At 38.1% G+C, this 10,831-nt stretch overlaps 1 protein-coding gene across 4 annotated transcripts in view; it reads right to left on the bottom strand.

Moving 5' to 3' along the window:
• Positions 1–2,475: 2,475 nt before the first annotated feature.
• LOC149180513 (transcriptional corepressor SEUSS-like) overlaps positions 2,476–10,831 on the bottom strand; it is a 90,892-nt gene continuing 82,536 nt past the window's right edge. For 3 of the 4 annotated variants that reach the window (XM_089416149.1, XM_089416148.1, XM_089416150.1), the window contains exon 10: positions 4,983–6,458. In XM_089416149.1, the coding sequence (XP_089272275.1) occupies positions 5,455–6,458 (1,004 nt within the window). In that variant the 3' untranslated portion in view covers positions 4,983–5,454. Of the gene's footprint in view, positions 3,225–4,982; positions 6,459–10,831 lie in introns of those variants that run through there. The other variant, XM_089416151.1, reaches the window with a different exon arrangement.

The raw sequence follows: 10,831 nt of genomic DNA, 5'->3' as shown, positions 1-10,831 counted from the left end.
GGATCATGGATCTTTTTATCCGATATAGTATGATAAAAACTACTCTATTAAATATGGTTATCTAAGAACTATCAAAGAAGACAAAAAAAAATTAACTAGGAACGAATCTAGCAAATCAAACCAAAAAAAGGGCACTTACATCTTGTTAAAAGATTGTTTCTCGTCTTACGAGCCACAAAAGAAGGCCATTCAATGTCCCTTTCAATGCAATGGTTGAGCCACAAAAGAAGGCTATTCAATGTCCCTTTTGATGCAACGGTCGTTTCTAAAAGGATGATTCAAGCCACATCCTACTTGAAAGCAATCAAAATGAATCTTTTAGCTTTACAGCAACTTAGTTGGTACGGGTGTGCATAAGCTCACTGTTTTGACAGCCACCAAAATAGTTTATATACGCTCAAGCCTAAGCAAAATATTTTTGTTTCAGTGGCAAACTTGTGTAAGAAAATATTGTTACCCAAAAAAAATAATTTTACGTGTTGTTAATCATAGGCAGTTTTCCTGTAAATAGAAGACTCACTCCCCTGCATGTTCGAAGTCCTCCCTATCCTCCATGCCAGCATATTGAAACACACATTTTCTAGTTTTGTCCCTTTACCAAGCATGTCATTGATGTAATAGTAGTGTAGTCAACATCTCCCCAATACCATTTCTTGGAGAGCTACTCTCCTAGGAGATGATGCCCACTAGGTTGTAGAGCTTCAAGTTGTCTAACCCATTGAAAATACAAAATTACTTTTTCCTGTGAACAAGAAATGATGACAAATTTTAATAAAGATTTCTTGAAATTTATTATGCTTGACAATGCTCTAGCTTATGTGAATTTATCCTCGCAAAATATTGTTCAAAGCTAGAAATCCAAGTTGAAATTTACCACTTGAAATAGTTAATTTTTAAGGTGAGATGGAATTTAATATTATTATAAGGTTTATAATAAATTTTATATAGATTTAAAAATAATATTAAAATTTATATTATATTTAATAACAACAATAATAATTATTATTATTATTATAAAAGCAGAGATCATGCAACAAGAACAGAGATCACCTAGCACATCCCCAAGGCAGTGAAAGCATTACAAGCAGAATTGAGGCAGAGCAGAGATCACCTAGCACATCCCCAAGGCAGTGAAAGCATTACAAGGAGAATTGAGGCAGAGCAGAGATCACCTAGCACATCATAAGGTTGGCCATGTAATGAAAGAGGTCGGCGCATCGTGGCCCCTTCTCCTTCGGCCCCTTCTCCTTGCGCGAAATAACGATGGATCTCAATGCATTGCCTTTGTTTATCTAAAAGACTGATGCTGCTTCAACCAAAGAATCACTGGTAAGAGAGTCAATTCTTTTGGATTATGAACCCACTGACATTGGTTAGGGACGAAACCCCAATGTGCATGGCACATCACCAAATGTCAAGCTCCACCCCGCTGCTTTGTTTATGCTCATTGTTCCTCTTGCCCACAATTTCACTGATTCTAATCACTGGAAACCCTTACAAACCAGCATTTACATTTCATTGTTTCAAGTGGCAGATTTAGATTACATATCCCTGTCATATGTAAATAGTACTTCTTCAAGCCCTTTTCTTCCTGCATTATTCTCACATCTAGCAAATATTAAATCTACTAACAAACGTTCAGCAATATATATGCAAAAACTTGAATCCTCTTGCCCCTTCAACTTACATATCATCCTCGTTTTCATGCTAAAAACCTTGACTCCTCTTGGCCCTTAACTTACATATCATCCCCATTTTCATGCTAACCTTTGTAACTAATGTTAAACCCACAAAATTATTTTTACAATATAATATATCTTTTTAATTTATTTTATTTTTATTTGTACTATATATTAAGTTATTTTACTTTTTGTTATTTGTACTATAAGCACAGTCATTCAGCCCTATTAAATTAAATGGCTGATAAAGGCCAACAGTCATCAAAAGTGTCATCTGTAACTCTGACAAATTGTAATGCCAAGGCAAGAGTGGAGATCAGAAACAGAAAAACTATTTGTAAACCCCTAGTTTTATCCGTTGGACAGTGTATAGAACAAAGTATACATTTAGATTATAAATCTGGACCATCCATAAATTTTCATGTTTGAAAAAAAAAACTTGTAATGCCCATTCTGAGATAGACCACGCCTATCGGCATAATTATATCCTTTTACTTTTCCAGTGTACAAAAATATAAAACTCCCTACTTCTGGAAACTCCCTACTTCTGAAACTAGATACAGTAAAATAAAATGCAATATATAAACTTGCATCATTTCGAAAATTTATGATATTCAAACTAACATTTTCAAAATTTTAAAATATTGCTCCTCCATAGCTAGCGTTTGTGCAAATCTCTCCATGAAGGTGTTCCATGTGAAGCTCTCTGTAGCTAGAGTTCTTTGGCGTAGCTTCTACGCATCATGATCTCTACACAGTTCAGATATATTGCTGTTGGGTCATTCATAATCTGACATTCCTGATATAGGTGTGGTTGTTAGCTCAAAGCCACCTTTTCAGGTAGACTTATCTTCTCTATAAGAAAAAATTATCACTGGTGTGGAACCCTCCAATGGTCCGCTCTTCAGAGTGTATAACCCTCAAATGGCTCGAAGAGAACTTTCAAAGACAGTGTCTTCATCTAGTGTTGCAATTCATTAAAAGGTCACTCCATGACCGAAAAGGGAACACTTCATCTCCATCTGTCTCCCTTGGCCAGGAAGCTGTGTATCAATTCGTATTGAATCCATCAATCCATCATTTTAAAGGTTTTTGACCACATTTTTTCTGTCCTCCAACCCTGTCTGTATGGTGAAGCCATTCATCCATCCATGTCTCTGATGAGAATCAAGACAATCAACAGTTCCGACATCAAGGTCTATGACTCACGCAAGCCTCCACATGAAATGGTGCTCTCCTCTCTCTGATCATTTCTTTGAATCATTAAATTCAACCCCAATGGGGGTCAGCTTACAAATCTACCCTTGCTCTTTGAGGACCCGAAATCATTGGTCTCCACTGTAAACACTCCAGGCAAGTTTCATTTCTGCCGCCAGAGATCCCCAACAGTGACCATATCACACCCTATGCCAAATTGTGTATAAAAGATGGATTTCACTAATGCCCTGTCCCCAAGGACATCTCGAAAACAAAAAGTAAAAGCTGGATAAACAGAGATCCTTTTGATGGAGAGCATTCTTCACATTTGGGCACGTCGCTTCATCCCTGGTGCAAAAAATAGACTCAGAAAAGCCCTCTAATCCTTTGGGAAGAAAGATCGTGAACGGTGAAGAACCACAACAGAAGAAGCAGAAGCTCTAGATAATAAAAGGACAATAGATTCAAGTTGAGCATAACACACACCAAAAGCATAAGATAAAACCCGAAAAGAAAAAATAGAAAGAGAGCACCTCCTAGTGCTCCCAGTCAAGGAAGAAAAGGAAGACACTGCACTCAATGTCACTACACCAAGGTCAAATGGGTTTGGGCCCTTTACATACAACAAATTGTGAAGAAATCTCAAGATCCAGAAATAAAATCAGCTATAAAGATCCAAAAGGCGGGGGCCCCCTTAACACAAATGATTCTAAGCTTTCAAAAGAATTAAGATCATCGAGAACTTTTGAGTCAGTCATTTCGTAGTTTGTTTCGTGTGTATTGTGCAGAAAGTACATCTGGAGCATTAAAAATGTAATCGTTCTTATTTTAATAGAAAGAAACGGAATTGTTACTGTTTTCTATTAAACCAATATGAAAATATAAAGTAGGTAAGCCCGATAGAAAGGAATTGAACTGATTTGTTATGCACGAAAGTTGATTCGCACGTGAATCCAGATCCCATAATGTCACGTGAACTTTGGTTGATAAATTCCATGTGCTAACATCGTATTACCTTTTCAAGATTACTGCTTAGGTTATTCATCTCTAGCTCAAACGCCACTTCAGACTTCCAAGTAAAATGACCAACTTAAAAATAAACTTACACAGCACTACCATATTGAATGCAGCACTAATAGAAATGCCACTTAATTTAATGCAAACTTTTGACTTCTTGTATAGCATAAGTTTGCAAGACCTTCAAACTTATTTCTGTATATATAAAATATAAAACTAAAAATATTTCAAACATATTTTACCACTATTAACGAAAAATAATTGTTTATTCCCATTTTCTTTGTCCACAATGCCCACAGTAGATTGCTGTCTTTTCAATGGATTCAAATCCTAATTAGTCTTTGGAATATAAGTTTGTGCAATACAAAATATATAAACGCAGTGCGAATATATAAATCGTGTATATACTATAGCCGGTATTTGCATTACTAAATATGCATCTTACAGAGTAGACAAAAGGGCTGGATCGCTGTGAATACAGTTTCCGAAAAACACACACGAGACATGAAAAGAAACTTTGACAACAAAGACTACCTAATACATAGGACGGCATATAAGCCACACTTCTTCTATTTTTAAATCGCTTCTTCACTTTCCGTTAATATTTCTAAATTATTATATCAATCTGCTCTTTACACCACCCCAAAATCCAGTCTTGCTTCAACTACTATAACTAGTTCCAAGTGATTGCACACAAATGGTATCTTCCAGTTATGTAGTATATCAAGTGCAACTTCCATTTAAGAGGAAATAAGGGATCCATCATGGCAATCTGAAAACAAAAATGGATTTAGATTTGGTATAACTTTACATTTCACATCTTTTGTATCTCAAGGTCGAACCTTTGGAGGAAATTAATAAATGCAAAAGCAGGCTCATTTCCTTACTCTTCATTTTGCAAGAATAAATCTAATAGCATCAGATATCTTTTATTCCCGCAAATGTTCCGTTTGCATCATGGTGGTCTATAAAAACAAGCCTATCTAGGAAGAAATTAGAGTAGGAACAAAGAGAGTCCAACGGAGCAAATCACATTTACCAAACCAGGTCTTTCACACACTTTGCAGCTGAAACCCTGTACCAAGAATAGAAAGCACAACCATTTCACTTCCAAGTAAATTATCATTCTGCAAAAACTGATGCTTTTAAGTGCATCACACGCTCCCACATATTTAGTAAATCATATAGTTACAAACTAGCCAGTGGGAGTACGAATTCCTGTATACAGCTCTCAGATTCTGAAGCTGGAAAAAGAGGGAAGGGGGGTCCCTTAAATGGGGTGTTAGTGGATAAATGCATATTACATCTGGGATGTGAAAAGATGGCCTAAATAAATTAAACCTAAACCACAAAAGGTGCAATACAGAAGCAACGAGTAACTTTATCCTTTGGCAAGTATCATGAAATGGCTGAATCCCACTATGGGAGATTTATTGAAGCTGACTAAGATACTGCATAGTACATGTGGCAAACATTATGTATTTCGACATAATGCTAATGGGTTTCTCCCACAACCTTTTGTTTTACAAAGAAAGCTTCCATCGAAACTTAATAACCTTGCTTAAGTGGACTTCCAATCAAATTGATTGTTACTGTAGCTGCCTGAAGCACCAAGACCATTCAACAATCTATTTCCTCCCAGTTCCTGTTGAAGACTGAAATTGGGATCTTGCATTGTAAGATTTTGAGGTATAGAAGGTATATTGGCTCTCCCATTTAACGACACAGAATTATTGGTCATGCCTATATTATTGGATCTGATACCATTTACTGAGCTAGGCATTGAGCCAATTGCCCCTATGTTGTTGAAGTCAACACTTACATTGTTAGTCAAACAATTTCCAGCCAAGCCATTTGAACCTTTAAGATTTGCAGACCCATTACCATTTGGGACCAATCCATTCAAATTCTTCATATCACTCCCTATGACACTATTAACACCTAAAGTGCCTCCAGTATTAGTCCCCCCACCACTGGGCTGGAAAGGTATTCCTCCATTGAGCTGAGATGACATCATCATCTCCTGTATAATGTGTTGAACAGAATTTTCTGAATCATTCCGGCCAAGATCAGTAGTTGGCACAGGCTGCTGCTGATATAGGCTAGAAGTTGCAGTAATAGGAGCCAACTGAATAGAAGTAGATGTTAAGGTAGCAGCAGAAGAAGGTTGTACAGAATTTGAAACAGATGTACCTGAATTTGCAAAAGATGGTGCAGAGTGGAGCTGTGACTGCTGGACAGAGTTTGAAGAACCAACAGAAGGAACTTGAATAGTGCTTCCAAAAGAAGTTGTGACACCACTTAAGAGACTACTCTGCCTGGAGTTCATAGAGTTCTGGTGAAGAAGTCCTGCTATGGTGCTTGTAGAGCTTGTATGGGAGGTTGAATTGACTGAATTATTTACATTATTAATAATATTATTTGCAACAAGCTTCATAGAAGTAGGTTGACCTGCACTTTGTTCACCGCTCAATGTCTGTGAACCATTCTGTTCTTGTGGCTGTGCCACCTGATTTTGAAGCCCAACAGACCTTGGAGTTCGACGAGGAAAATTGTTCAGGCTTTCTGCATTAAAAAAGCAATAATTGGATAGTAAATAACCAGTAAACATTTTTTATTTTAAACTATATCTGTTAATGATACTTGATGACAGTATCTCAAATTGTTAAAATAAACTGCAATGAAAAGAGCATGGTTTACTCCAAAAATAGACACTAAGTACAGAAATTCTAGGGAAAAAATGAGTGATAAAGAAAAACAAATGAAACTGCTAGATGAAGTACAGCTGCTACACTTAGTCACAAACAAGAAAAACCCAAATGAAGTTCTATTGGGTGAGAGTTTTTTATAAGCAAAATACCCTGTGAACTATAATTGTATACCACCAAAATGGGCTGCAATCCAATTCATCAGTGCCACGGGGAAGAAATGTTGCACATCTACTTGCTGAAGACAAGCACATCATGCATTTCACTCCAATAGGGTCATATGAAAGCTAAGGTGGCTCATGACCAAGATTACATGAGGTGGGATGTGCAAATTGCCTTTTTCTTACATTGGAAAACATTAGCGTGAAATATCTGTATATATAGAAATGTCAAAATAGTAAAGCCTACATAGAAATTAATTTTACAGGGAAGGAAATTCCACACAGTGATTAACAAGGGCAACAATTATTCACCTTTATGGTGTTTTCCTGGAACACTCTTTGAACCTATAACACCATCATCATAAAGGATGACAGGGTTTTGTTACTATCTATCTATGGAACATGTAGCCATCGCTGCAATGCATGAAAAATTCAATCCACCCAAAGAGCTGGACAATTAGTATATGACTCTTCTCTCAATTTATTTGCTCCTATACCACTTCTTTTATTACCTCTTCCCTGCCAACACCAACTCAATTTTCCTAAGCTCTTCAAAAGTCTCATTGTAAATAGTCTCCAAATACTCTTAACAATGTCTATTTATGGTATACTGGAATCTGCATTAACTTTATTTTTCTCAACTATTCCAATCATGATCTAGGATCATTCTCAAGAGACCGAGATAGGCTCACTTTGCTACAGTGTTCCTCGGGGCCGCGTGCCGCCACCTGGGGGCCGAGTTTCCTATCTCCCCTGCGCTCCGGGGACTTGGGGACGAGAGGGTGTCATTTCCCCACGCTCCCAAAAAACAGGGTACGCAAGGAAACTTGTCAGGGGTCGTTTCCTCCATTTTTGGGGTCGTTTTCCACAAAAGGGGGTCATCTCGGGTCACAAGGGATCGTCAGGGGTCATGTTCATTGACCAATTTCGAATTTTTTTAATGATTCTTTTTAAATCATGATCTTAAAAAAAATTTATTGTGTTGACTATTTCTGGCCAAAAGGGTTTTATTTTTTCATTGTTGAAGCCCGACGCCCATCCCTCTAAGTTTCTAATGCTGCAATCGCTGCTGCTGGACGCTGACGCCATCGAAACCTCCAACACTGGACGCTGGACACCATTGTTGATGGACCTGGATGCTGTTAAAACCTCCATCTCTGCTGCACACAGTCGAAAACTCCATTGCTGCTGCACACCATCGAACGACAAAACCAACTCACTGTTGATTCTTCATTCTTGAACCGCTACTTGCCTCACGACTTTGAAGTTTTCACTTGAACTGCAGGCAACCCAGGGACTTGGACACTTGGAAGTTTTTTTTCATTTGCACTTGAACTGCAGGCAGCCCATCGACTTTGAAGTTGAACTGCAGCCCCCATCGACTTCACCTGGCCACAGTTTGCACAGTAACATTAACAATTTAACATTGATGATTGCAATCTGCCGCTGCTGTTTTCTTTCATTTTTTGTAAATTGTAAATTTTTCTGAGTTGACTGTGTGCCTGTAGGCTGTCACTGCATTTTTTTTTTCAATTTTTTTTTGTAAATTTTAAATTTTTTAAATTTTTCAGTGTTGAAACTTGATTGTGTGCCTGTCACTGCATTTTTTTCTTTCATTTTTTTTGTAAATTTTAAATTTTTTTAATTTTTCGGTGTTGACTATTAATTTTAATTTTTTTCTTGTATATTTAAAAAAATTATTTAGTGTTGAATCTGTGTGCTGTTAGTATTAGTCAACCTGTGTAATTTTTGTAAATTTTTCGGTGTTGACTATTAATTTTAATTTTTTTCTTGTATATTTAAAAAAAAATTATTTAGTGTTGAATCTGTGTGCTGTTAGTATTAGTCAACCTGTGTAATTTTTTTAAATTTTTTTTATTACAAATAAGATTTAAATTTAAACGGTAAACCCTTGTTGCAGGCTGCAACCTACAGGCTCCAAGTTACATTCAACTTACAACTATGAGTCAAAGTTATTCTGCGAACAGTGGGAACAGCGACAACAGCTACAGTGGTAGTGAGACACATGATGCACAAGAAGAAATTGAAAGCAGTCACAGGAGGGCAAAAAATCAAAATAGGCTTTTGCATGGTGTAGATTCTGAAGGCCCACCAAGAGATCTGGAAAATTTTGCAGGGAGAACATATAATCCTCTAAAACCACTTCTAATCTATGTAACCAGACTTCCGAAGAAAAAAAAAATCCAAAAGTTGGTGGTGGCTCACGTTATTGGGTCAGCAATATTTGTGGGCATCACGTTGTTGGCAACTATACCAGGATGAAGCAACATATTTTGGCTATCACAAGTAAAGGAGTCAATGTGTCCCTCAAAGAACCTGAATTCAGCTCAAAGAGAGCAACTTTGGAGGCTAGAAAGGACAGCCACTGGAAAACGACTCTTTTCTAGCAGAAATGTTGATCCATCCACAGATATGCCTCCATCAAGTGCTTCATCAAAAAAACAAAGGGTTCTACTGGTGCATCTCGTTCTTGTGCAATGGGTGCTACACTGTCTGGGATGTACAATGTTCTAGATCGAGATGACACAAATAATGCAATTGGCAAATTTCTTTTTGCAAATGTAATTCCCTTCCATGTTGTTCGTTCTCTTTATTACAAGGAAATGGTCCAAGCAATCGCAAGAATAGGGCCTTCATATGTACCACCTGGAGAACATAAGCTAAGAACGACAATTTTAGATAGACAAGTGTCCAAAATTAATGTGCAAAAAGAGAGAATGAGACAATCATGATTGAGGTTTGCTTGCTCTATTGTTATGGATGTATGGACTGACATCCGAAAACGCCCACTAATCAACATCATAGTGACATCTTCAAAAGGTCCATTCTTTCTTAAAGTTGTTGATTGTTCTGGAAAGCGCAAGGATGCATCTTTCCAATTTGAGCTTCTTCGAGAAGCTATAGAGGATGTTGGGCCTGATAGTGTGGTGGAGGTTGTGACAGATGCAGCAGCAGTTCGTAGATCAACTGGGTTATTGATTCAAAGCAAGTATCAACATATTTTTTCGACTCCTTGTTGTGTGCATGCACTCAATAATGCACTGAAGGACACTGGCAAGATTCCGTGGATATCAGACTTGGTCACAGCGGCTAGAGATGTGCAAATGTTTATCTGCAACCACCACACCTCCTTGGCCATGTACAGGTCTCACACGAGGAAGGGAATTCCTCAAGCCCATTGATACTAGATACGCTAGCTATTTTCTCTTATTGGAGAGGACGCTAGAGGTACAAGCACCTCTACAATCCTTGGTTCTAAGTTCAAAGTGGGGAAGGTGGTCAGAATCAAAGACAGACCCGAGGAAGAAGGTCAGGCTTTGGGTGTTGGACAATGATTGGTGGGCAGATTGTTCTTATTTGGTGTCATTCTTGGTCCCTATTTTGGAGGTCATTCGTTACACTGATTCACATGCTCCTAGTCTTGGAGAAATCTATGAGACCTTTGACAACATGTTGGGTCGTGTGAAGGCAGTCATTCAGTAGAGGGAGCCCTCATTAGAGTTCTATACATCTCACATGCTACCCATCATTCAGCGTAGGTGGCATCGCATGAACACACCTTCGCACATGGCAGCATATGCATTAAACCCAAAATGGTATGTTGAAAGGCCTGGGAGGGTGCCTCCTATTGATGATCTTGAGGTGAAGAATGGCTTCCTAGATGCAATTGCAAACATGTACAATGAGGAGGAGGGGGCAAGATTTCGAAGACAGTTTGTTCAATTTGCATCTCTTAATGGCCCCTTCAACACACGTGGTGCACAAGCAGATCGCATAGATCTAGCCCAAGATGACCCGATTGGTTGGTGGAGGATGCATGGGGATGGTGCTCCAGAGCTCAAACATCAGCTATGTGTTTGTTGTCTCAGATTGCCAGTTCTTCTGCAGCAGAGAGGAATTGGTCCACATGCTTCATTCACTCTATCAAGAGGAACAAGCTTATCTCTAAAAGCACTGAGAAGTTAGTTGTTGTGCACAGTGCCCTACGTCTTGAAAATAGGAAGACACCTGAGTATTTGAAGGGACCAGCAACACACTGGGATGTTGA

This window comes from Pinus tabuliformis, chromosome 3_2 (genome assembly GCF_031772625.1).
Source record: "Pinus tabuliformis cultivar Carrire ecotype Pingquan chromosome 3_2, CPIR1, whole genome shotgun sequence".
NCBI lineage: Eukaryota > Viridiplantae > Streptophyta > Pinopsida > Pinales > Pinaceae > Pinus > Pinus tabuliformis.
The sequence above is the reverse complement of the archived record's forward strand: the minus strand, read 5'-3'. Positions and strand labels throughout refer to the sequence as shown.